Source organism: Neofelis nebulosa, chromosome 17, assembly GCF_028018385.1.
Source record: "Neofelis nebulosa isolate mNeoNeb1 chromosome 17, mNeoNeb1.pri, whole genome shotgun sequence".
Taxonomy (NCBI): domain Eukaryota; kingdom Metazoa; phylum Chordata; class Mammalia; order Carnivora; family Felidae; genus Neofelis; species Neofelis nebulosa.
In genome coordinates, this window is record NC_080798.1 from 4,805,846 (window position 1) to 4,833,820 (window position 27,975).

The 27,975-nt window shown below is 40.7% G+C and overlaps 1 protein-coding gene across 1 annotated transcript in view; it reads left to right on the top strand.

Annotated features, from left to right (window-relative positions):
• The window catches only part of LOC131499839 (zinc finger protein 345-like), a 55,103-nt gene extending 29,926 nt beyond the window's left edge, over positions 1-25,177 (top strand). The window contains 4 exon segments of the mRNA XM_058708271.1: positions 8,468-8,594; positions 9,098-9,193; positions 20,407-22,538; positions 22,540-25,177. Coding sequence (XP_058564254.1) covers positions 8,468-8,594; positions 9,098-9,193; positions 20,407-22,538; positions 22,540-22,815 — 2,631 coding nt within the window. The 3' untranslated portion in view covers positions 22,816-25,177.
• The last annotated feature ends 2,798 nt before the right edge of the window (positions 25,178-27,975 follow it).

The window sequence follows — 27,975 nt, forward strand, 5'->3', positions numbered from 1 at the left end:
TATGAGTGTAATGTCATTGAGGATGTTTCTTAGTTTCCATGACCATTTCCTGCTCTTCACTTGTTTTCTGTAGTTTGTGTGAGAGACGGGAAGATCGAGAGAACAAGTGGAGAAGGGGCAGACAGAGAGAGGAAGAGAGAGACAGTTTAAAAACAGGCTTCCTGTTATCATCGTAGAGCCCAACATAGGGCACAAACTCAGGAGCCTTGAGATCACAATCTCAGTAAAAATCAAAAGTCAGATGCTTAACCAACTGAGCCACCCAGGTGGCCTTCCACTCTATCACTTTTAATATGTATATAACTGCTTTCTTTTTTTTTTAATATATGAAATTTATTGTCAAATTGGCTTCCAAACAACACCCAATGCTCATCCCCAAAGGTGCCCTCCTCAATACCCATCACCCACCCTCCCCTCTCTCCCACCCCCCATCAACCCTCAGTTTGTTCTCAGTTTTTTGTTTTTTGTTTTTTGTTTTTTTATTTTTTTTAACGTTTATTTATTTTTGAGACAGAGAGAGACAGAGCATGAACGGGGGAGGGTCAGAGAGAGGGAGAAACAGAATCTGAAACAGGCTCCAGGCTCTGAGCTGTCAGCACAGAGACTGACGTGGGGCTTGAACTCACGGAATGCGAGATCATGACCTGAGCCGAAGTCGGCCGCTTAACCGACTGAGCCACCCAGGCGCCCCTGTTCTCAGTTTTTAACAGTCTCTTATGCTTTGGCTCTCTCCCACTCTAACCTCTTTTTTTTTTTTCCTTCCCCTCCCCCATGGGTTTCTGTTAAGTTTCTCAGGATCCACATAAGAGTGAAACCATATGGTATCTGTCTTTCTCTGTATGGCTTATTTCACTTAGCATCACACTCTTCAGTTCCATCCACGTTGCTACAAAAGGCCATATTTCATTCTTTCTCATTGCCACGTAGTATTCTATTGTGTATATAAACCACAATTTCTTTATCCATTCATCAGTTGATGGACATTTAGGCTCTTTCCATAATTTGGCTATTGTTGAGAGTGCTGCTATAAATATTGGGGTACAAGTGCCCCTATGCATCAGTACTCCTGTATCCCTTGGATAAATTCCTAGCAGTGCTATTGCTGGGTCATAGGGTAGGTCTATTTTCAATTTTCTGAGGAACCTCCACACTGCTTTCCAGAGCGGCTGCACCAATTTGCATTCCCACCAACAGTGCAAGAGGGTTCCCGTTTCTCCACATCCTCGCCAGCATCTATAGTCTCCTGATTTGTTCATTTTGGCCACTCTGACTGGCGTGAGGTGATATCTGAGTGTGGTTTTGATTTGTATTTCCCTGATAAGGAGCGACGTTGAACATCTTTTCATGTGCCTGTTGGCCATCCATATGTCTTCTTTAGAGAAGTGTCTATTCATGTTTTCTGCCCATTTCTTCACTGGGTTATTTGTTTTTCGGGTGTGGAGTTTGGTGAGCTCTTTATAGATTTTGGATACTAGCCCTTTGTCCGATATGTCATTTGCAAGTATCTTTTCCCATTCCATTGGTTGCCTTTTAGTTTTGTTGGTTGTTTCCTTTGCTGTGCAGAAGCTTTTTATCTTCATAAGGTCCCAGCAATTCACTTTTGCTTTTAATTCCCTTGCCTTTGGGGATGTGTCGAGTAAGAGATTGCTACGGCTGAGATCAGATGGGTCTTTTCCTGCTTTCTCCTCTAAGGTTTTGATGGTTTCCTGTCTCACATTCAGGTCCTTTATCCATTTTGAGTGTATTTTTGTGAATGGTGTGAGAAAGTGGTCTAGTTTCAACCTTCTGCATGTTGCTGTCCAGTTCTCCCAGCACCATTTGTTAAAGAGACTGTCTTTTTTCCATTGGATGTTCTTTCCTGCTTTGTCAAAGATGAGTTGGCCATACGTTTGTGGGTCTAGTTCTGGGGTTTCTATTCTATTCCATTGGCCTATGTGTCTGTTTTTGTGCCAATACCATGCTGTCTTGATGATGACAGCTTTGTAGTAGAGGCTAAAGTCTGGGATTGTGATGCCTCCTGCTTTGGTCTTCTTCTTCAAAATTACTTTGGCTATTCGGGGCCTTTTGTGGTTCCATGTGAATTTTAGGATTGCTTGTTCTAGTTTCGAGAAGAATGCTGGTGCAGTTTCGATTGGGATTGCATTGAATGTGTAGATAGCTTTGGGTAGTATTGACATTTTGACAATATTTATTCTTCCACCATGAGCAGGGAATGTCTTTCCATTTCTTTATATCTTCTTCATTTACCTTCATAAGCTTTCTATAGTTTTCAGCATACAGATCTTTTACATCTTTGGTTAGATTTATTCCTAGGTATTTTATGCTTCTTGGTGCAATTGTGAATGGGATCAGTTTCTTTATTTGTCTTTCTGTTGCTTCATTGTTAGTGTATAAGAATGCAACTGATTTCTGTACATTGATTTTGTATCCTGCAACTTTGCTGAATTCATGTATCAGTTCTAGCAGACTTTTGGTGGAGTCTATCGGATTTTCCATGTATAATATCATGTCATCTGCAAAAAGCGAAAGCTTGACTTCATCTTTGCCAATTTTGATGCCTTTGATTTCCTTTTGTTGTCTGATTGCTGATGCTAGAACTTCCAGCACTATGTTAAACAACAGCGGTGAGAGTGGGCATGCCTGTCGTGTTCCTGATCTCAGGGAAAAAGCTCTCAGTTTTTCCCCATTGAAGATGATGTTAGCTGTGGGCATTTCATAAATGGCTTTTATGATCTTTAAGTATGTTCCTTCTATCCCGCCTTTCTCAAGGGTTTTTATTAAGAAATGGTGCTGGATTTTGTCAAAGGCCTTTTCTGCATGGATTGACAGGATCATATGGTTCTTCTCTTTTTTTTTGTTAATGTGATGTATCACGTTGATTGATTTGCGAATGTTGAACCAGCCCTGCATCCCAGGAATGAATCCCACTTGATCATGGTGAATAATTCTTTTTATATGCTGTTGAATTCGATTTGCTAGTATGTTATTGAGAATTTTTGCATCCATATTCATCAGGGATATTGGCCTGTAGTTCTCTTTTTTTACTGGGTCTCTGTCTGGTTTAGGAATCAAAGTAATACTGGCTTCATAGAATGAGTCTGGAAGTGTTCCTTCCCTTTCTTTTTCTTGGAATAGGTTGAGAAGGATAGGTATTATCTCTGCTTTAAACGTCTGGTAGAACTCCCCTGGGAAGCCATCTGGTCCTGGACTCTTATTTGTTGGGAGATTTTTGATAACCAATTCAATTTCTTCGCTGGTTATGGGTCTGTTCAAGCTTTCTATTTCCTCCTGATTGAGTTTTGGAAGCATGTCGGTGTTTAGGAATTTGTCCAGTTCTTCCAGGTTGTCCAGTTTGTTGGCATATAATATTTCATAGTACTCCCTGATAATTGTTTGTATCTCTGAGGGATTGGTTGTAATAATTCTATTTTCATTCATGATTTTATCTATTTGGGTCATCTCCCTTTTCTTTTTGAGAAGCCTGGTGAGAGGTTTGTCAATTTTGTTTATTTTTTCAAAAAACCAACTCTTGGTTTCATTGATCTGCTCTACAGTTCTTTTAGATTCTATATTGTTTATTTCGGCTCTGATCTTTATTATTTCTCTTCTTCTGCTGGGTTTAGGCTGCCTTTGCTGTTCTGCTTCTATTTCCTTTAGGTGTGCTGTTAGATTTTGTATTTGGAATTTTTCTTGTTGCTTGAGATAGGCCTGGATTGCAATGTATTTTCCTCTCAGGACTGCCTTTGCTGCATCCCAAAGCGTTTGGATTGTTGTATTTTCACTTTCGTTTGTTTCCATATATTTTTTAATTTCTTCTCTAATTGCCTGGCTGACCCACTCATTCGTTAGTAGGGTGTTCTTTAACCTCCACACTTTTGGAGGTTTTCCAGACTTTTTCCTGTGGTTGGTTTCAAGCTTCATAGCATTGTGGTCTGAAAGTATGCATGGTATAATTTCAATTCTTGTAAACTTATGAAGGGCTGTTTTGTGACCCAGTATATGATCTATCTTGGAGAATGTTCCATGTGCACTCGAGAAGAAAGTATATTCTGTTGCTTTGGGATGCAGAGTTCTAAATATATCTGTCAAGTCCATCTGATCCAATGTATCATTCAGGGCCCTTGTTTCTTTATTGACCGTGTGTCTAGATAATCTAACGATTTCTGTAAGTGGGGTGTTAAAGTCCTCTGCAATTACCACATTCTTATCAATAAGGTTGCTTATGTTTATGAGTAATTGTTTTATATATTTGGGGGCTCCGGTATTCGGCACATAGACATTTATAATTGTTAGCTCTTCCTGATGGATAGACCCTGTAATTATTATATAATGCCCTTCTTCATCTCTTGTTACAGCCTTTAATTTAAAGTCTAGTTTGTCTGATATAAGTATGGCTACTCCAGCTTTCTTTTGGCTTCCAGTAGCATGATAAATAGTTCTCCATCCCCTCACTCTCAATCTGAAGGTGTCCTCCGATCTAAAATGAGTCTTTTGTAGACAGCAGATAGATGGGTCTTGTTTTTTTATCCATTCTGATACCCTATGTCTTTTGGTTGGCACATTTAATCCATTTACATTCAGTGTTATTATAGAAAGATATGGGTTTAGAGTCATTGTGATGTCTGTATGTTTTATGCTTGTAGTGATGTCTCTGGTACTTTGTCTCACAGGATCCCCCTTAGGATCTCTTGTAGGGCTGGTTTAGTGGTGACAAATTCCTTCCGTTTTTGTTTGTTTGGGAAGACCTTTATCTCTCCTTCTATTCTAAATGACAGACTTGCTGGATAAAGGATTCTCGGCTGCATATTTTTTCTGTTTAGCACACTGAAGATATCGTGCCAATCCTTTCTGGCCTGCCAAGTTTCAAAAGAGAGATCAGTCACGAGTCTTATAGATCTCCCTTTATATGTGAGGGCATGGGTATCCCTTGCTGCTTTCAGAATTTTCTCTTTATCCTTGTGTTTTGCCAGTTTCACTATGATATGTCATGCAGAAGATCGTTCAAGTTACGTCTGAAGGGAGTTCTCTGTGCCTCTTGGATTTCAATGCCTTTTTCCTTCCCCAGTTCAGGGAAGTTCTCAGCTATAATTTCTTCAAGTACCCCTTCAGCACCTTTCCCTCTCTCTTCCTCCTCTGGGATACCAATTGTGCGTATATTATTTCTTTTTAGTGTATCACTTAGTTCTCTAATTTTCCCCTCATGCTCCTGGATTTTTTTATCTCTCTTTCTCTCAGCTTCCTCTTTTTCCATAACTTTATCTTCTAGTTCACCTATTCTCTCCTCTGCCTCTTCAATCCGAGCTGTCGTCCTTTCCATTTTGTTTTGCATTTCGTTTAAAGCGCTTTTCAGCTCCTCGTGACTGTTCCTTAGTCCCTTGATCTCTGTAGCAAGAGATTCTCTGCTGTCCTCTATACTGTTTTCAAGCCCAGCGATTAATTTTATGACTGTTATTCTAAATTCACTTTCTGTTATATTATTTAAATCCTTTTTGATCAGTTCATTAGCTGTTGTTATTTCCTGGAGATTCTTCTGAGGGGAATTCTTCCGTTTGGTCATTTTGGATAGTCCCTGGAGTGGTGAGGACCTGCAGGGCACTTCCCCTGTGCTGTGGTGTATAACTGGAGTTGGCGGGCGGGGCCGCAGTCAGACCTGATGTCTGCCTCCAGCCCACCGCTGGGGCCACAGTCAGACTGGTGTGTGCCTTCTCTTCCCCTCTCCTAGGGGCAGGATTCACTGTGGGGTGGTGTGGCCCGTCTGGGCTACTTGCACACTGCCAGGCTTGTGGTGCTGGGGATCTGGCATATTAGCTGGGGTGGGTAGGCAAGGTGCACGGGGGCAGGAGGGGCAGACTTAGCTTGCTTCTCCTTAGGTGATCCACTTCAGGAGGGGCCCTGTGGCAGCGGGAGGGAGTCAGATCCGCTGCCAGAGGTTTGGCTCCGCAGAAGCACAGAGTTGGGTGTTTGCGCGGAACGAGCAAGTTCCCTGGCAGGAACTGGTTCCCTTTGCGATTTTGGCTGGGGGATGGGCGGGGGAGATGGCGCTGGCAAGCGCCTTTGTTCCCCACCAAACTGAGCTCTGTCATCAGGGGGCTCAGCAGCCCTCCCTCCCTTTGTCCTCCAGCCTTCCTGCTTTCTGAGCAGAGCTGTTAACTTACGACCTCCCAGACGCTAAGTCGCGCTTGCTGTCGGAACACAGTCCGTCAGGCCCCTCTGCTTTTGCCAGCCAGACTCGGGGGCTCTGCTTGGCCGGCGAGCCGCCCCTCCACTCCGGCTCCCTCCCGCCAGTCCGTGGAGCGCGCACCGCCTCACTGCCCTTCCTACCCTCTTCCGTGGGCCTCTCGTCTGCGCTTGATTCCGGAGACTCCGTTCTGCTAATCCTCTGGCAGTTTTCTGGGTTATTTAGGCAGGTGTAGGTGGAATCTAAGTGATCAGCAGGATGCGTGGTGAGCCCAGCGTCCTCCTAAGCCACCATCTTCCCTCCGAGTCTATAACTGCTTTCTAAATGTATGGATGTGTGCATGAAGTGTAAAACAGGAGATCAATTTTGTGTGGACACTTTCTTCTCTCCATCATTCTTTTTAGCTTTCACACGTGTTACGAACTTTGCTTTAGGGTCACGTCTGGATATTGACCACTGTGTCTTTTTAGATCAACTCTAGGTCACATAACCTGGGTTAAAACGGAATCCCTTCCATGTACTGGATGCTTGACAAAATATTGACAGAGAAACAGAAGAATAACCTGTTTGCTCTCATAGATGATAATTGTTTATAATTATGATTATTCATTTTCCATTAATTTATGAAAAATGAGTAGATGCTATGTAGTAAGTAGGAAATGCTCAGAAGTCTCCTTGTTGCCTTTTTTGCTATTCTAATAGAACCTGTGGTTGTTATAAAACCCATTTAGTTCCAAGTACTCCATGAGTTCCTGCCTTTGAATTCTTGCTCTTTGTTATTCAAATATCTATTCCCTGGCCAATAGGCTAATGTCTTGTCAGCAATGCAGAATCTGGGGGCACTTGGGTGGCTCAGTCAGTTAAGCATCTGACTCTTGATTTCAGCTTAGGTCAGTAGCTCATGGTTCCTGAGATGGAGCCCCAAGTCAGGCTCTGCACTGTCAGTGGGGAGCCTCCTTGGGATTCTCTCTCTCTCCCTCTCTCTACCCCTCCCCCACTTGCTCTCTCTCCCCCCCTCTCAAAATAAGCATATAAACTTAAAAAAAATAAAGCTCTTCAATGCACCATTGTGAAATTGTAATTCATATTAGAATATGCTACGTACATTGTAACACACCCAGACTTTCCATCTAAGAAATAGACACCAGGTATACTACGTGATGTGAATATAGTATTTAAAAATGTGGATGCCTTTGTTGATGCCTTCATTTTATAAATTCGCTTGAATAAACACAATATTTACACTGGTTCTTACCTCAAAGTAAGAAAATAGATGAAAGCATATCATTGTGTTGAAAAAGGTCTTCCTGCAGAAAGCAGGAAACCCCTCTAAGTCAGAACCAGTTTTCCCAATATACCTCAACAAACAGGAATTCACTTCTTGGTGAGTCACAGATAGAATCTATACCAGCTGGGGTTGTCACACAAAGGAAACGTGATTTTCAACAATTAAGGAGATCACAGGGAATCACTTCCAAAGCAGAGACCCCGGGAAGGGAATGGTTTCATATATAGTCACGGTGGAGAATTAGAGGAGAGCCCATCACCTTATGTAAAGGTGCAGATAAGGTTACACTTGGGCCTGAAGAAAACAGTTGTATACAGGGGGGCCTGGGTGGCTCAGTTGGCTGAGCATCCAGCTTCAGCTCAGGTCATGATCATGCAGTCTGTATGCTCGAAATCTTGCGTTTTGTGAGTTCGAGTCCTGCACTGGGCTCTGTGCTGGCAGCTCAGAGCCTGGAGCCTGCTTCCAATTCTGTCTCCCTCCCAGTCCTTCCCCTGCTCCTGCTCTGTCTCTCTCTCTCTCAAAGATAAATAAATACACATTGGAATGTTTACTTTTTGAAAACAAGCAGTTCCATACCTACTCTGGATGTTACATAGGAAATGAGGTTTGTGCTCGCTCTTAGGTGGAGAGTTTAGCATTATAATGAGGTCATGGTAACAATCCTCTCCCCGTGGTTGACACCACTGTCTACTTGCTTAGGAGTGAGTCAGGGGATGAGCTCAGACAGGGTGGGTATAAGCTCTTTCTCAGATGACATACCTTTTGTTGTATACTTTCTGTTTCCATCACAAGAGATGATGGCCCTGGGGTGTTGTTGCCTAAAGTAACAGATAAGGTTGAAAGAAGAATTAAAATGAGGGACTGAGGGCAGTGGGTATCAACAAGTAAGCAGTGAAGATCAGGTCTTGGGGTCCAGCTGGTGACATTAACTCCCTCTTGCATCTTAGGTACCATTATGAATGCTGCCTATGGCTACTTGCTAACTGTGGTATTTGTTGCAGGGACTGCTGACCTTCAGGGATGTGGCCATAGAATTCTCTCAGGAGGAATGGGGATGCCTGAACCAGAGTCAGCGAGAACTGTACAGGGATGTGATGTTAGAGACCTATGGACACCTCCTCTTCTTGGGTGAGGATAACTCCTTCCAGACTTCCCAAACCACACTCGCGGGTTTGTTCCTTCCTTGGAAGACTGTCTCTTGGAAACATCCTCTTTGCATGACTGGGATTCAGATCCCTGCAGTCAGAGAAAGAAGTAGATTTTGTAGATATAGAGAAATATCTTCATGAGGTTTCCTTTCCAGCTGTAGATTCCCCTTCTTTACGGTGAGGTAAGAGCATCATCATCTGTAGATGAGTGGTAATTGTAAACATTGAGTGGCATAAAATGGTACTGCCCACTGAAGCTCCCAACTGCTACTCATTCCTGTCGTGGTAGTACTTGGACGTGAGGTCACGATGTGAAGGTTGGAAATTCCTGTCAAGTATACTAAAGGGGCTTGTGGGCAACAGCATTCAGAAATCATTTTCTGGAATTCTACAATGTCCTCTCTCGTGTACTGAGCACAGTATTGGGGTGAAAGAATCTGAGAAACAGGCATGTTCTTTTTTTTTTTTTTTTCTGATAATCAGGCCTCATTGTGTCGAAACCACGCTTGGTCATTTTTTTGGAACAAAAGAGGGAGCTCTGGGATGTGAAGAGAAAGAAGACGGTAGCCTCACCAGCAGGTAGGTGGGCATGAACAAAACAGATGACAGTGGTGATATGCAAATATTTAAAATATGGCTCAAGTAGCTCTCCTTGAATGGAAATTAGTTTGGAAGTCCAGTTTTATGTCTGTCCCACTCATAGCGGGACATCAGCTTTCCAACCCGTCATACTCTTACATTCTCGAAGGATTCTTTGTTCTGCTCCAGTGATGGTCCATCACATCCACAGTGAGTGCCAGGAGACTCCCCTTGTGCGTTGAGTATCTCCAAAGTCTGAAAGCTTCTCCTTTGCTTTGAAGGCCCTGGAGAATTCTCCCTATTCTGAGAAACTCTATTGTAAGTCATTCCCAGTTTCTGTTTTCGTGAGAAGTGTGTCATAGTAGTGGTGGACAGAGTGGGTTTTGGTGTCCAAATCCCAGGAGCACTGGAGACAGGGATCACGTGATTTCCGGTTTATGCTTTCCAATGTTCCTGAGGCTATAATCTTTTTCTTTTATTTTAATGTTTGTTTTTGAGAGAGAGACAGAGAGAGGCAGACAGACAGAGCAATTGTGGGGGAGGGGCAGAAAGAGACAGAGACAGAATTTGAAAGAGCCTCCAGGCTTTGAGCAGTCAGCACAGAGCTTGATGTGGGGTTTGAACTCACAGACCACAAGATCATGACCTGAGCTGAAGTTGGATGGTCAACCAACTGAGCCACCCAGGCGCGCCACTGATGCTTTAGGCTTAATCATACAAAACTGAGATTCAGTAATTCCCTCAGATAAAAAAGCATTTTCTAAAATGAGAAAATCTCATGCTCTATTTCACTTCAGAAGCTTATTTTTCTTATGAATGATAATAAGAAATTTCCAATTTATGTCTTCCATTCCTCAATGGTGAAATAATTTGTCCATGTGTATTCGAATATTCCTACCAACATTAATGCCACAAGGGAACTAGAACACTGAGAACTTAGAACTCACAGCCTGCCATAAAGACTCAATGGTTACGTTATTTCTCAGTAACACTATAATTTTCATCTTTTTTCTTGTATAATAGAAACTTCCTGTGCCTTTGTCATCAATGTTTTCACTTTCTGCGTGGCTGTTTATGAGATTCATTTCTGACTTATTAGATGAAAATTCTGACATGGCATGTGCATCATGAGGTATGAGGTAGATCATTTGGGTTGACCTGTTGGTCTTGCAGAGTTTTCCTGATATCATTTAGTTACCTGTTCTCTCTTCTTCCTCCATAAGTCTCTCTAAGATGACCATTTGAATTGTTTGCCATGGAATAGTGGCTTGATATTTGAATAAAATGGTTATTTTCCTTTTGGACTTTAGACTGTGATTTACATATTTGTTCTGGACATTTATTTCACAGCTGTCGTTCTGTGTTCTTTGAAGAACATTAGCCACCTGATCCCAGTGTCACCCATTACAGGTTCCTTATTTCCTGTGTGCTCTCTGCTGGATCCCTCCACTAGAAGGTTGATATTTTTTCTCTGTTATCATTAAGTATCTTTATGGGAAGATGTGCACAAATCATCTCATTTATTCTAGAAGCTTCCTCCTTTATTTCACTTTGTTTGTGGTATGCTTTGGAAAATGAAGGATTTCTCCTAGGTTTGCTGTAGGAACTGCTGTTTATTTTTTATTTTTTATTTTTTATTTTTTTTAAATTTTTTTTCAACGTTTTTTATTTATTTTTGGGACAGAGAGAGACAGAGCATGAACGGGGGAGGGGCAGAGAGAGAGGGAGACGCAGAATCGGAAACAGGCTCCAGGCTCCGAGCCATCAGCCCAGAGCCTGACGCGGGGCTCGAACTCACGGACCGCGAGATCGTGACCTGGCTGAAGTCGGACGCTTAACCGACTGCGCCACCCAGGCGCCCCGGAACTGCTGTTTAAAGTAGAGATTGTGAATGAGAGTCCTGCCCTGTAAATTTCCATTTTATTCTGCCCTCATGTCCCATAGATACTCTTCCTTATCTCTTTTCTGTTGCTGCAAATAAAAAAAATGTGCATCGCATTAGTTCAAATGCCTTAAAATTGTGACTGTAATCCAGCACAAAACATAAAGGAGACCTAGACTTTTAATGCTATAGAAGATTCAAAAACAATACCTATTGGTATTTCTTTTTTTTTAATATGAAATTTATTGTCAAATTGGTTTCCATATAACACCGAGTGCTCATCCCAACAGGGGCCCTCCTCAATACCCATCACTCACTCTCCCCTCCCTCCCACCGCCCATCAGCCCTCAGTTTGTTCTCAGTTGTAAGTGTCTCTTATGGTTTGCCTCCCTCCTTCTCTAACCTGTTTTTTATTTTCTTTCCCTCCCCCATGGTCCTGAGTTTCTCAGGATCCACATAAGAGTGAAAATACATGGTATCTGTCTTTCTCTGTATGACTCATTTCACTTATCATAACACTGTCCAGTTCCATCTATGTTGCAACAAAAGGCCATATTTCATTCTTTCTCATTGCCAAGTAGTGTTCCATTGTGTATATAAGCCACAATTTCTTTATCCATTCGTCAGTTGATGGACATTTAGGCTCTTTCCATAATTTGGCTATTGTTGAGAGTGCTGCTATAAACATTGGGGTACAAGTGCTCCTATACATCAGCACTCCTGTATCCCTTGGGTAAATTCCTAACAGTGCTATCGCTGGGTCATAGGGTAGTGCTATTTTAATTTTTTCAGGAATTTCTACACTGTTTTCCAGAGCGACTGCACCAGTTTGCATTCCCACCAACAGTGCAAGAGGGTTCCCGTTTCTCCACATCCTCTCCAGCATCTATAGTCTCCTGATTTGTTCATTTTAGCCACTATGACTGGTGTGCGGTGGTATCTGAGTGTGGTTTTGATTTGTATTTCCCTGATGAGGAGCGACGTTGAGCATCTTTCAAGTGCCTGTTGGCCATCTGGATGTCTTTAGAGAAGTGTCTATTCATGTTTTCTGCCCATTTCTTCACTGGGTTATTTGTTTTTCAGGTGTGGAGTTTGGGAAGTTCTTTATAGATTTTGGATACTAGCCCTTTGTCCGATATGTCATTTGCAAATATCTTTTGCCATTCCGTTGGTTGCCTTTTCGTTTTGTTGATTGTTTCCTTTGCTGTGCAGAAGCTTTTTATCTTCATGAGGTCCCAATATTTCATTTTTGCTTTTAATTCCCTGGCCTTTGGGGATGTGTCAAGTAAGAAATTGCTGCGGCTGAGGTCAGAGAGGTTTTTCCCTGCTTTCTCCTCTAGGGTTTTGATGGTTTCCTGTCTCACGTTCAGGTCCTTCATCCATTTTGAGTTTATTTTTGTGAATGGTGTAAGAAAGTGGTCTAGTTTCAACTTTCTGCATGTTGCTGTCCAGTTCTCCCAGCACCATTTGTTAAAGAGACTGTCTTTTTTTCCATTGGATATTCTTTCCTGTTTTGTCAAATATTAGCTGGCCATATTTTTGTGTGTCTAATTCTGGGGTTTCCATTCTATTTCATTGGTCTATGTGTCTGTTTTTGTGCCAATACCATGCTGTCTTGATGATTACAGCTTTGTAGTAGAGGCTAAAGTCTGGGATTGTGATGCCTCCCGCTTTGGTCTTCTTCTTCAACATTACTTTGGCTATTCAGGGCCTTTTGTGGTTCCATACAAATGTTAGGATTGCTTGTTCTAGCTTCAAGAAGAATGCTGGTGCAATTTTGATTGGGATTGCATTGAATGTGTAGATAGCTTTGGGTAGTATTGACATTTTGACAATATTTATTCTTCCAATCCATGAGCACGGAATATTTTTGCATTTCTTTATATCTTCTTCAATTTCCTTCATAAGCTTTCTATAGTTTTCAGCATACAGGTATTTTACATCTTTCGTTAGGTTTATTCCTCGGTATTTTATGCCTCTTGGTGCAATTGTGAATGGGATCAGTTTATTTGTCTTTCTGTTGCTTCAATATTAGTGTATAAGAATGCAACTGATTTCTGTACATTGATTTTGTATCCTGCGACTTTGCTAAATTCATGTATCAGGTCTAGCAGACTTTTGGTGGAGTCTATCACGGGTTTTCCATGTTTGGTATCATGACATCTGCAAAAAGTGAAAGCTTAACTTCATCTTTGCCAAGTCTGATGACTTTGATTTCCTTTTGTTGTCTGATTGCTGATGCTACCACTTCCAACACTATGTTAAACAACAGTGGTGAGAGTGGATATCCCTGTCGTGTTCCTGGTCTCAGGGAGAAAGCTTTCAGTTTTTCCCTATTGAGCATGATACTAGCTGTGGGCTTTTCATAAATGGCTTTTATGATTTTAAGTGTGTTCCTTCTATCCCGACTTTCTCGAGGGTTTTTATTAACAAAGGATGCTGATTTTTGTCAAATGCTTTTTCTGCATCGACTGACAGTCTCATATGGTTCTTATCTTTTCTTTTATTAATGTGATGTATCATGTTTATTGGTTTGCGAATGTTGAACCAGCCCTGCAGCCCAGGAGTGAATCCCACTTGATCATGGTTAATAATTCTTTTTATATGTTGTTGAATTAGATTTGCTAGTATCTTATTGAGAATTTTTCATTCATATCCATCAGGGATATTGGCCTGTAGTTCTCTTTTTTTACTGGGTCTCTGTCTGGTTTAGGAATCAAAGTAATGCTGGCTCTATAGAATGAGTCTGGAAGTTTTCCTTCCCTTTTTACTTTCTGGAATAGCTTGAGGACAGGTATTACCTCTGCTTTAAATGTCTGGTAGAATTCCCCTGGGTCGCCATCTGGTCTGGACTCTTATTTGTTGGGAGGTTTTTGATAAATGATTCCATTTATTCTCTGGTTATGGGTCTGTTCAAGCTTTCAATTTCTTCCTGTTTGAGTTTTGGAAGTGTGTGGGTGTTTAGGAATTTGTCCAGTTCTTCCAGGTTCCCCAGTTTGTTGGCATATAGTTTTTCATAGTATTCCCTGATAATTGCTTGTATTTCTGAGGGATTGATTGTAATAATTCCATTTTTATCCGTGATTTTATTTATTTGGGTCATCTCCCTTTTCTTTTGAGAAGCCTGGCTAGAGGTTTATCAATTTTGTTTATTTTTTCAAAAAACCAACTCTTGGTTTCATTGATCTGCTCTACTGTTTTTTTTAGATTCTATATTGTTTATTTCTGCTCTGATCTTTATTATTTATCTTCTTCTGCTGGGTTTGGGGTGTCTTTGATGTTCTGCTTCTATTTCCTTTAGGTGTGCTGTTAGATTTTGTATTTGGGATTTTTCTTGTTTCTTGAGATAGGCCTGGATTACAATGTATTTTCCTCTCAGCACTGCCTTCGCTGCATTCCAAAGCCTTTGGATTGTTGTATTTTCATTTGTTTCCATATATTTCTTAATTTCTTCTCTAATTGCCTGGTTGACCCACTCATTCTTTAGTAGGGTGTTCTTTAACTTCCATGCTTTTGGAGGTTTTCCAGACTTTTTCCTTTGGTTGATTTCAAGCTTCATAGCATTGTGGTCTGAAAGTATGCATGGTATGATCTCAATTCTTATATACTTATGAAGGGTACAGCCTTTAATTTAAAGTCTAGTTTGTCTGATATAAGTATTGCTTGAGAGTCTCTGTCTCCCTGTGCAAGTACCCTACTTGCACACACACTCTGTCTCAAAAAATAATAACTTAAAATATAAAAAAATAGGGATTCTTCAGGGAAGAAGAAGATAGTATCGTGACAGACTAGGAGTACCCTACCCTCCTCACATCCCACAAACACATCTAGATAACCACTAAACCGTCCTAAGTATCCCAACAAGCAACCTTAAGACTGACAGAGGAATTACCCAGCTAATGTGAGAGAAGAGGCACATCGAAGATTGTAGGAAGTATAGAGATTTGGCTGGGGGAGCAACAGATTATAGTGCTGCTGAAAGCAGGGAGCTGTGGTTGTGGAGAAGGATGAGAGAGAGTGGAGCCCAAGGAAGAATGCACAAGGAGAACATTTCCCTAATGTCATTGTCTTGGAAAATGAGAAGGCCTGCATTTTGTGCATTCTTACAGTGTGGCTTCAAGCCTCGAGTTTTCAAGGTCGACCGGCTTAGCTGGGAAAGATCCAGGAAGGTACTGCTCTGTCTTGGACAGAAGGTAGGCTCACAACCTGGGGGTAGACAGCATGGAAACAGCAATGTGAAGAGCATTTGGGGCACAGATGAGTGAGATTATTTGATATTCTAGGGGCCCTTCAATGAGGTGCATGATGGGGAACAAAGGAGCTGACTGGTTCCATTTCCTTCCCATGTTCCTCAGCATGAACACAGAGCACCCTGAGAGAAAGGGCTCAGCGAGGACACTGGCTGCCCGCCTTGCTTACAACAAGCCCCAAGCCCCTATGCTCTGGTGGAACTGCCCTTCTCAGTCAAGCCTGACTCAATCCCAGCAAGGTTGGCCCCTACCTCAGGGGACCTACATAATCTGCTTCCCACACCACATGTGACCACACAGTTCTGCATGGCCTCAGTTCTGGTAGAGTTGACGTCCGGTCTCATCTCACAAGCAGACCACAGCATAACCAGTCAAAACTCGCCCCATTGAGGACAGGGTCCAAACACTGGCAGGAGAGCTTCTGCACACCAATGGCGTCAAAGATCGAGCAGGAGACATAACTGGCTATTTTAACATACAGAGGGTGGTGGAGATGTAGACAAAATGCCAAGATGGAAGAATTTTTCCAAAATGAAACAACAAGATATGGCCGTGGCCAGAGATTTCAGTGAAACACTGTATCAGTAACATTCCAAATGGAAAATTGAAGGCAACTGTCATAAGGATTCTCACTGAGCTTGTGAAAAGAAGACAGCAGTGAGGCTCTTACTACAGAGATAAGAGGCTTAGCAAAGGAAGAGTGATGTAAAATGCAATAAATGAGATGAGAAATGCACTTGATTCAATGAACAGCATGTTGGAAGAATGAGAGCAGCAAATTGGTGGCCTTAAAGACAAAATAATGGAAAATAGTGAAACTTAAGGAAGAGAGAGACAGAGAGACAGAGTAGAACTATGCAACATGAAATAGCCTTAGGAAATCAGGGACTCCCTCAAAAGTGATAAGATTTATATTACAGGGGTCACAGAAGAAGATGAGCAAGGGGGTCAGAAAAGTTACTTCAGGGAATATTAGAAGGAAGCATCCCTAATCAGTTGAAGGAAACAGACCTGCAGATTCAGGAGGCACAGAACTCCATCGAAATCACCAAAAGGAGGCCAACACCAAGACATCTTGGAATCCAATTAGCAAACTATGGTGATAATGACAAAATCTTAAAAGCAGCAACACAGAGGAAGTATTTCACCCATCCTGAAAAGCATAAGGCCAGCTCAAGATTTCTCAACAGAAACTTGGCAACCCTGAGGGAAGGACATGATAGATTCAAAATGCTGAATGGGGAAAATAGGCAGCCAAGAACAGTCTATCCAGGAAGCCTATCATTCAGACTAGAGGAGAGAGAGAGATTTCCAGTCAAACAGAAACTAAAGGAGTTTGTGACCACTGGAACAGCCCTCCAAGACATGTTTAAAGATAATCTTTGACTTCAGAGGAGAGAGCAAAAGTGAGAAAGACAAGAAAGTATCAGAAAAAAACTCCAGAAACAATGCCAAAATAATAATAAAATGGCAGCAAATAGGTATCTAGTCAATGATTCCTTTGAAGGGAAATGTACTATGCACTCCAATCAAAACACATAGGGTGTCTGAATGGATTTAAAAAAACCCAAACCGATTAATCTGCTGCCTACAAAAGACTCAATTTAGACCTGCAGCCGTCTGCCAATTAAACGTGAGGGGCTAGAGAAGTTATCATGCAAATGGATGTCAAAAGAAGGTCAGTGTAGCAATATTTATATTCGACAAACTAGCCTTTTTTTGTTCTTGTATTGTGGTTATGTCCTCTTTGGTATCAGGGTAATGCCTCCTACCTAGAATGATTTTCAATGGGTTCCCTCTATTCTACTATTTGTAGAATTTTGATGAATTTTATCATAATTGCTTTTTTAAAAAAATATAATGTTCTCCATTACCTTTTTAATAATTATTTATTTTGAGAGACAGGAGAGATAAGAGGGAAGAGGTAAGGAGAGAGGGAAATAGAGAGAATCCCAAAAAGGATGCCCACTGTCAGTGCAGAGCCCAGTGTGGGCCTGGAACTCACAAAGTGAGATCATGACCTGAGCCCAAACCAACAGTTGGATGCTTAACCAACTGAGCCACCGGAGCATCCAAGGAGTTACTTGTTTAAATGTTTGGTCAATTGACCAGTGAAGGCATGTGGTCCTGGTCTTTTCCAAAATGTCTAATATGTTAGTGTATGATTGCTTTAGGAATCTTTTATCACACTATATGTTTCTGTGGGTAACTGTTGCCTCATTTTCTTTTCCATTTTTCGTTTGTGGGTTTTTTTTTTTCATTGTAAATGTATTTAAGGTATTGCCAATTTTGTGTGTTGTATTGGAGAAATGGAATTACTTCCAATGTTATGTTACTGTTTATTGGGGTCTTCATTTTACTTCTTTCTTATTTTTCTTTAGTGTTTCCTTTCACAGAATTTTACCTAAATTTCTTTTCTTTTTGTTCATTGAGTGTAATAAAAGAAAAAAGGTGAAATACAGTAATTAACTCAATCATTTATAGCATAAAAAATTGAAAGTGGAGGGTCTAGTAGAAAAATTAGCAAAAATGAATAATAATGGTTACCAAAAAAAAAGTTCCCTAGGATTTTATAGAGATAATTTCATCCTCTAACAACGATAAGTTTGTTTTTTTTTTCCAATTTGTTTCGATTTTAGAATTGTTTTAATTTTATTTATTTTGAGAGAGTGGGAGTTGGGGAGAAGCAGAGAGAGAGGGAGAGAGACAGAGAGAGAAAACCCCAACAGGCTCTGTGCTATCAGCATGGAGCCTGATGTGGGGCTCAAATTCACAAAGTGCCAGATTGAAAACCAACAGTCAGACAATTAACTGAGCCAACCAAGTGCCCCCGATTTGGTTTCCTTTTATGTATTTTTTTCTTGCCTAATTATTCTGAATAGTCCCCGTACTGTGTGGAATGGACATGGGAAAGTCGCTTTCAATACCTTATTTCTGATCCTATAGGAGGAGCTTTCAGTCTTCTCATCGATTATGTTGGATTTCAGCCTTTCACACATACATGATCTTTATTAGGATGAAGTAGTTTCCTTTGATTCTTCCTTTAGTGAGTATCTTTAATCATGAAATGGTGTACAATATGCTCACTTCCTGTCCTTTATCAATTAATCCTCTCTTTGTGATCTTTAGTCTGTAATGTGCAGTCCCAACTCGATAGTTTTCCATATGGTGAAACACTCTTGAATTTCAGGAAGAATTCCCAGTTGATTATGTCGTAAAATGTGCTTTTGATTCAGTTTGTTTTTCATTTGTTTATTTGTTTTGAGAGGGAGAGGAAGGAAGAGGACAATGGGAGGGGCAGAGAGTGAGGCGGAAAGGGGATCCCAAGCAGGTTTTTCAGTTTGTAATGAGCTGGACATGGGGCCTGATCTCACGACTGAAGTCATGACCTGAGCTGAAGTCAAGGGTCGGGTGCTTCACCAACTTAGGCTCCCAGGCTCCCCTATTTGCTTAGTTTTATGGCGGACGTTGCATGAATTTTCCCCACAGATGGTAATTCATAGTCTTCTATACTTGTAGCATCTTCCTTCAGCTTTGATAACCTGTTAAGGCTGGTATGATCAAGGGTTTTCATAATCTCCCTTCTCTTCACTCCCTAGAAATGTCTGGGGAGATTTCAAGTACTTTATCATGTGTGTCTATGAATTATCCTGTGAATTCATCTGGCATAAGCATTTTCCTTGTTGGAAATTTTTTTTTAATTTTTTTAATGTTTATTTATTTTTGAGACAGAGAGAGACAGAGCATAAATGGGGGAGGGTCAGAGAGAGGGAGACACAGAATCTGAAACAGGCTCCAGGCTCCGAGCTGTCAGCACAGAGCCCGACGAGGGGCTCGAACTCACGGACCGCGAGATCATGACCTGAGCCGAAGTCGGCTGCCCAACTGACTGAGCCACCCAGGCGCCCCGGAAATTTATTTTTATATTTATTTTTAATTTAAAAATGTTTTTTAATGTTTTCATTTATTTTTGAGACAGAGACAGACAGAAAGAGACAGAGCATGAGCAGGGGAGGGGAGGAGAGAGAGGGAGGCACAGAATCCGAAGCAGGCTCAAGTCTCTGAGCTGTCAGCACAGAGCCTGATGCGGGGCTCAAACTCACGGACTGTGAGATCCTGACCTGAGCTGAAGTCAGATGCTTACCCAAGTGAGCCACCCAGGCGCCCCATTGGGAGTTTATTTATTACAGTTTTAATCTACTTAGTAGTTGTAGATCCGTTGATATTTTTCTTTTTTTCTTTTTCTTTTTTTTCTTTCTTTCTTTTTTTTTTTTTTGAGTGTGAGAGTGTCAGTAAGTGGGGGAAAAGACAGAGGTATATATAGAGAGAATCTTAAGCAGGCTTCTTGCTTAGGGTAGAGCCTGATACGGTGGTCCATCACATGACCCTAAGATCATGACCTGAGCCAAAATCAAGAGTTGGACGCTCAACCAACTAAGCCACCCAGTCTCCTCTTTCATTATGTTCTTTTCTCCATGATGATGTCAGGTAGGTTATACCTTTTCTTGAAATAGGTACTTTTTTTTTTTTTGATACCTATTTGTTAGCATGTAATTATACTTTGTGCCATTTATAATTATTTTTATATCTATATCACATGTACCGTGTCTTGCGTTACTTCTTCACTTCTGATTTTAGGAGAACTTCAATTATTCATCCTTACTTGATGGTGTTATAGATCTGTAAAATTTTTGGGTTATTTCTGAAAACAAACTCGTCCTGTTGTTTTATTCCTACTTTTGCTATATCGTATTTTCATAATTTCTGTTTGACTTTTAAATTAAATGTCCTTCCTTCTAAATTTTGGCTCATAGGATACTTTCCTGATTCTTTGTGGCACAGGAATGTGATTTGTGCTACACCATTAAACAACTACAGGATGATCTATTAGGCTATATCTTCAACACGTTGTATGTAAGTTTCTGTGTCAAGGAAGAATGAATTCCCGATGAATCCTTCTCAATCATCTTCCTGACATTCTCTGACTGATTTGAAGGTTGTATATTAGAAGTTGTCAGTACATTCATGTGAGAGTAGTAATTGGAATGATGTTCCTTTTTTTGTTATTTGCTATCTTTCAGCTATATCTTCACATGGCACCCAGAATTTCCTGCCAAAGCCATGCATAGAAGCCTCTTTACAAAATGTGTCACTGGGTACATGGAAACATCATGCCCTTGAGAATTTACACTTGATAAACTGCGACAGTGATAGAAAGAATGAAGCGCATCAGAAGTTTTATGAAGGACGTGGTCCAATTGAGACGAGTGCCCATAATAAGAACCTCACGGCCGCAAGTGGTGAAGGACATAAAACATCTTGGAAAACCGCCCTTTTTACATCCACTATTTATGCAAAGGAGTGTGCATCTGTAAGAAGTTCCAATAAAATACGCAAACATACATATTTGTGCGATGAAAATTTGGAACATTTGGAAAGTTACCCCATCCACACTGAAAACAATGCTGTGAACCATTGTGAAAGTGGGATTGGATTGACATTTCAGTCAAATATTTCTAAAACTCAGAGATTCAAAAATGAAGATAAAAGGCCTAGGACGTGTCAATTTGGGAGGCGCTTCATAGAGGAGGTGGCCCTGCAACATTACCAGAGCATTTTCAGTGGAGATACACTGGCTCAATACAGTGAATCTGAGACACAGTCTAACCAGGGCTCCCATGTTAGAAAACAACTGAGGACTCTGCAAGAAAACCATTTTGAATCTAATAAAGATGAGGAAGTCTTTTACCCAAACTCCAAACGTACCAAGAGTAAGAGAATGCAGAGGGTAGAAAATACTTCTAAATATGATGAATGTGGGAAAGCTCTGAAGCAGTCCTCCAGTATTGCTGATCATCAGAGGATTCATGTGGGGGAAAACCCATACACAGGTAATGAATCTGGGAACATGTTTAGTGAATCGTTAAGTCTAAATATGTATAAGACAAGTGGTACTGGAGAGAAAAGGTACATTTGCAAGGAATGTGGCAAAACCTTTGTCAGACACTCAACACTATCTCAACATCAGCAAATGCATACTGCAAAGAAAATTGACAAGTGTGAAGAAGGTAGTCAAACCTTTAAGGATGGGTCATCACTCCATGCACACAGGCAAATCCATACTACACCTCACAAATGTCAAACATGTGGCAAGGCCTTTAGCAAGCAATCATCCCTTATTCAACATCACAGAATGCATACTGGAGAGAAACCTTATGAATGTCAAGAATGTGGCAGGGCCTTTAGCCAGCAATCATTGCTTATTCAGCATCACAGAATCCACACTGGAGAGAAACCTCACAAATGTCAAGAATGTGGCAAGGCCTTTAGGCAGCAATCATCCCTTATTCGACATCACAGAATTCATACTGGAGAGAAACCTCACAAATGTCAAGAATGTGGCAAGGCCTTTAGCCAGCCAGCATCCCTTACTAAGCATCACAGAATGCATACTGGAGAGAAACCTTACAAATGTCAAGAATGTGGCAAAGCCTTTAGCCATCCAACATCAATTAGTCGACATCACAGAATTCATACTGGAGAGAAACCTTACAAATGTCAAGAATGTGGGAAGGCCTTTAGCCAGCAATCATCCCTTAGTGGACATCACAGAATCCATACTGGAGAGAAACCTCACAAATGTCAAGAATGTGGCAAGGCCTTTAGACAGCAATCATCCCTTACTCAGCATCACAAAATCCATACTGGCGAGAAACCTTACCAATGTCAAGAATGTGGAAAAGCCTTTAGCTATTCCTCACGACTTACTGAACATCACAGAATTCATACCGGAGAGAAACCCCACAAATGTAAAGAATGTGGCAAGGCCTTTAGTGAATACTCAGCCCTTACTCGACATCACAGAATTCATACCGGACAGAAACATTACCAATGTAACAAATGCAGCAAAACCTTTAATTTGTTTTCTAGTCTTACTAAGCATCACAGAATCCATACTGGAGAGAAACCTTACCAATGTCAAGAATGTGGCAGAGCCTTTATCCAGCAATCATCCCTTACTCAGCATTACAGAATGCATACGGGAGAGAAACCTTACAAATGTCAAGAATGTGGTAAGGTCTTTCGTCAGCAAACAACCCTTACTCAGCATCACAGAATTCATACTGGAGAGAAACCTTACAAATGTCAAGTATGTGGCAAGGTCTTTAGCCAGCAATCATCCCTTAGTCAGCATCAGAGAATTCATACTGGAGAGAAACCTTACAAATGTCAAGAATGTGGCAAGGCCTTTAGGTTGCAGTCAGACCGTAATGGCCATCACAGAATTCATACTGGAGAGAAACCTTACCAATGTAAGACATGTGGCAAGGGCTTTACCAAATGCTCAGGACTTCGTCAACATCACAGAATTCATACTTGAGCCAACCTTACCAATGTACCGTGTGCAAAAGGCTTTAATCACCAATCATCCTTTATTCAAGATTACAGAAATCATCTTGGAGCAAATGTTACAGAGTTTAAGATTGTGAGGGATTTTTCCCCCACTTTTTAAAAAGTTTTTCTTCGATAGAATGAGTAGGAGGGTGCAGAGGCAGACACACACACAGAATGAAAAGCAGGTTCCAGGCTCCAAGGTTTTGGCACAGACAGCTCAGAGCCTGATGCAGAGCTCGAACCTGTAAAGTGCTATATAATGACATGAGGTGAAGTTGGATGCTTCACTGACTAAGCCACCCAGGCACCCCAAGACTGTGAGAGAACTTTTAAGGACAGCTCAACGCTACTCCACACCACAGAATCCACATTGAGGATTAACGATACCCAAGTAAACAATGTGGCAAGACTTTAACCAATGCTGATCCCTGATTTGGTGTCAGAGAATGTGTTATAGAGATGATTTTTCACATAGAAAGATTCTGGAAAGCACTTTAATGGTGCTCAAGCCTCATTCCACACCACCAAATTAATACTTGAGAGATCCTTACAATTGTAGAGAATGTGGCAAAACATTTCACTCGGCTCAAGACTTACTCACCATCACATTGTTCATACATAGGAGGAACATTGCAAATGTGATGAATGTGGCACACCCTTAGGTGGAAGTCCTACCCTATTCAACATCATAGTTCCCATATGAGAGGAAAACTCTAAAATGTGAAGAGAATGACAAAGCTTTCATTTGGAACTCAATCCTTATTCAATATCTCCAAACGCATGTGAGTTCAAACCATTCAAACTTAATGCATGAGGAGAGCCCTTCTTCATAAATATACCATTTGGAAAACATCAGAGAGTACCAAAAGGAAAGTAAGTTGAAAGATTGAAGTATTTAAAAATATATTTAACGGAACATAAAATGTCAACACGTGTCACAGGATTCACAGCAGAAAGCAGTAAGTCTGTGTATTCAGACATTACATCAAAATACTTATTAGCAGGAATAATACAAAGGTAAACATTTAGATAATGTATATGCTTATGCTTTAAATGATAAAAGGGATGGCGTTTTGCATACGTATACTCTCAATATTTTTACATTAACCTATTTAAGATTTGTGACTAGTAAACATTAGTATACTTCTTATTCTCAAATCACTTCAGAAAATTCATTTATTCCTAGTGGGTGTGTGAACGTATGTGGCTGAGTATTGCTACATCAATGATATGAGTTCCCTTCTTTCTTAGGTGGGACTCATACATATGTAATTTTCCATGGAAGGTGAAGAAGAAAAGTTGAATAAAATCTAAATGGAGATACTTTCTGTGCCTCTAACCTTGCTGTAATTATCATGAAAGAGGTGTCCAGGACACCATTGTCCATTTATTTCAACTAAAAGTGTGTATCACAAATAAAATGTTGTACTAAATGATCTTTAAGGGAAAGAGGGTCAGTCCACTGAAAAACGTGATGCAGGTTCATCATAGCAATAGTTACAAGTACAGAATATCAATATCAATATCCTGATGTAATTGAAAGGAAGAAATATTCACAGATATCAGAAAGAGAATAGCAAAACCTTCCTAAAATGGCTAGGATACTACATTCACATTTTTGAACAATCACCTCAGGCCTGAAAGAATTTCAGTAGGCAAACTTAAGCTGTACATAACTTAAAATAGACTGTCGTGTCTTCTTGAATCTTCATGGTAACCATGGAGCAAACTGGTAATTGATACCCAAAAGATAAAGAGAAAAGAATCAGGGTTTACCATTCTTGAAAATCATCAGATCACAAAGGAAAGAGAAAATGGATAAGAAAGGGAGCAAGAATTCTAAAGTAGCCAGAAAACCATGAAAAGAATGACAACAGTAACTCCATTCCTGTATCAATACTTCCTTTAAATATAAAAGGACTAAATTCCCGATCAAAAGATAGAGATTGGCTGAATGGAAAGAAATCCAAGACCCAATCCTATGTTGTGTTCACAAGACTCACATCTGCTTTCAGAACACACTCAGCCTGAAAGTGCAGATATTCAAAACGATATTGCATGCAATCGGAAACCAAAAGAAATGGGGTAGCTATGCTTCAGACAAAATAGACTTGAATGCAAGGACTATAATAAGACATGGCAAAGTCAGTATTAAACAAATGGGTCACTTTGTACACGGTTTTTAGTTAATGCACTATTTGGCAGAATGGCAATAAAGTCTCCCCCTGTTTTGGTTTTGGAGGACAATAATAGTTTGGTTCTTTAACTCGTACTGACACATTGAAAAGAAACACCTTTTTCCGTAAGTGTGGGTGGTGTTTGTGCAGATGCCTGAATTGTAGTTTGTGTAATGTTTCTCCACATGTGTCTTATGATGCCTTGAAATGGCTACTTGATATTCAACAACCGATTGCTACCTTGAGAGGACTGGGGAAAATAAAAAACAATAAATGACAATGTGAGAAAGACTATTGCTTCCAGATTTTGAAGTGTGGGAAAATACCGTTGCAATGAAAATCTTGGCAATTTACTGCAAAAGCAGCCAATAGTTGATCAAAACCAAATTATACAGGCTAATACATCTTTCCCAGAGTATTCACTTTTCGAACACCATGTTATTGTACCTTGCAATTTTTTTCACTCACATGTTATTTACTTTTCATTGTTATCTACTCTTTTAAACACATCAAGCAAGTTATTTTTTATTTCAGACATGGTACCATAATATACCTGTCAGTAAGATTTCCGGTATTTCTGGGCAGTTCTTTGTATACATTTGCAATGATCAGTTTTTTATGGGTCATCATGTCAATATAGCAGATTTATTTCAAGTTGAGTTCTTTCTGAAATGTTCATCTTCCCATAAGCTAACCTTACATTCCACTTGGGTGCCACATTTTGGATTACATTACATGTGACCAAAGTTTTTATACATTCTATGTCTATTTACTACATAGGAGACATTCACTCCTTTAATGTAGGAGAAAGGTAGCTATACCAAGTACTTAGGATTTGTTTGTGTTGCACAAAGCTGTAGGTTTGTACATGTGTATAGCATTTGTATTGACAAAACATTTAGTTGTGTCTTGCTTTTTGTTCCATGAATTACATAATACACTTATTGTGCATTGAATTGTTGTGTTGATTTGGTCACATTTGGATACATGTGCATCACTTAATTTTGAAATCATTTTCTTTTATAGATATAAAGTAATGTTTTATAGTTCTTAGCTGCTTTTGCTAAGAACAGAACTGAAAAAATAAAGGAGTCAATTCCACCAAAGGATAGAACTTGTATAAATATTTATCCCCCCCCACATAAAAGCACCTATGTATGTATACAGTAGGATTTCAGCACTGCACTTTCAATAATGGATTGAGTATTCAGACATGACGTCAATATGAAAACATCGGACTTCAAAGACATTCAGCAGACGGACTTACAACATTGCATGCAACAGCAGCAGAAAACTCATTCTTCCCACACGGACACAGAACACTCTCCAGTATAGATTATATGTTGGCACACAAAAAAAGTCTTAATAAATTTATGAGTGAAATTCTATCAAGCATCTTTTCAACCACAATGGCATGCACCTAGAGTCAGGTACATGGACAAAACTAGAAAACTCACAAATATGCAAAAACTAAGCAACATGCCCCATTATTCATAATAACCAAGACATGAAAATAACTTGTGTCCATAGTCAGTTGCGTAGATAATATGCTGCATATATACAATATAGGCTGGCTAAAATGAGCAATGGTGCATTGGTCTCTTAGTCTAAGCACACTGTGGAATTACTGTCTCACAGTTCTGGAGGTTCTTGAAGTCTGAAGTGAGCTGTTGGCAGGACCACACTGTACCTCAAGAATTGAGACTTTGCTCTTTCTAACTCCTGGGACTGTCAGCTGTCCCTGGCCTGGCTTGGCTTGTCAATGTATCTCACTCCACCTTTGCCTTCATCATCACACCTTGTTCTGTGTGTGTCTTCATTTTTCTTTTCTTATAAGGATACCAGTCATTGGAGTAAAATTGACCCAAATCTAGCATGACCTCATTTTAACGTAAAGACATCTGCCAAGAGCTTACTGCCCGATAAGGGTACAATTACAGGTAATGAGGGTTAGCATTCAGGCATATTTATTTGACGCACACTATGTAACCCACACTAAGGCTAAAAGGCACTAGGTTGTGAAATGTGACTGAAGGGTTAAGGCAAACTACTTATTTTAGGTTAGGAGTGGAGTGTAGGCAGGGACATTAAGGCTGGGCTATATGTGTTGACAGAATAAGAGGGTAAAAGAAGTCCTAGGAAGGAGGGGAATAATGGATGACAAATTAATTCGCAAAAGGGAGTGAAGTGACAAGGTTGGGTAGAGAGCATAGAAACCTTTTTGCCAATGAAGGATTAAAGAAGATAGGGATGGAAGGGAGATAGTTGCCAGCGACTGGAGTCCTGGGAGTATTCAGTGCTCCAACCAGAGAGAAAGAGTAGAAAGAAAAGATGATGCCTAGGAAACATGGGCACAGGGAGTTAGTGTGGGTGGACAGAGACCTTCAGAGATGGGAGAACAGTTGGCATCAGGAGGCTAGAGGGATCATGAGAAAGAGTCAGGAAGTGTAGAGTTGGGGGTAATAAGTGCAGGGACATGGGGAAACTAAGGACTCCTGATAAATGTTGGCTGGCACACGAGGACAGTGGACATAAAAGACACAAGAAGTGGGCTGACGTATTGGAATGGGGAAGGAGGAATGAATGGAGAATGGAGTATTTAAGGGCAGCGGAAGGGGAGGAAATTCGGGATGAGGGCTGTGGGATCACGTGAAACATGCTTGTTGGTATAGAGGTCTAAATACACCTGATGGCATAGGGCTCGCTGCTGTCATGCAGAGCCAGCTTCGGATCCCCTGCCACTCTCTCCTTTTGCCTCTCCCTTGCTCATGCTCTCCCAAAAGCAAACAAACATGTTATTTTATTTTTTAAAAGAGAAAGAAATACATGTGTCGGAGTTCCTCAGTAGGTGGAGTGTCCAACATCGACACAGGTTTTGATCTAACGGTTCATGGGTTTGAACCCCACATCAGGCTTGGTGCTGTCGTGCTGAGCCCGCCTCACATCCTCAGTCCCCCTCGCTCTCTGACCCTCCTCTGCTCAAATTTTCTCAAAATTAAACAAATATACAAATTAAAAAAAAAAAGTGCACCTGCAGGACTGAGAAGAGCAATGAAGAAGACTAGAAGTGTCATTTTC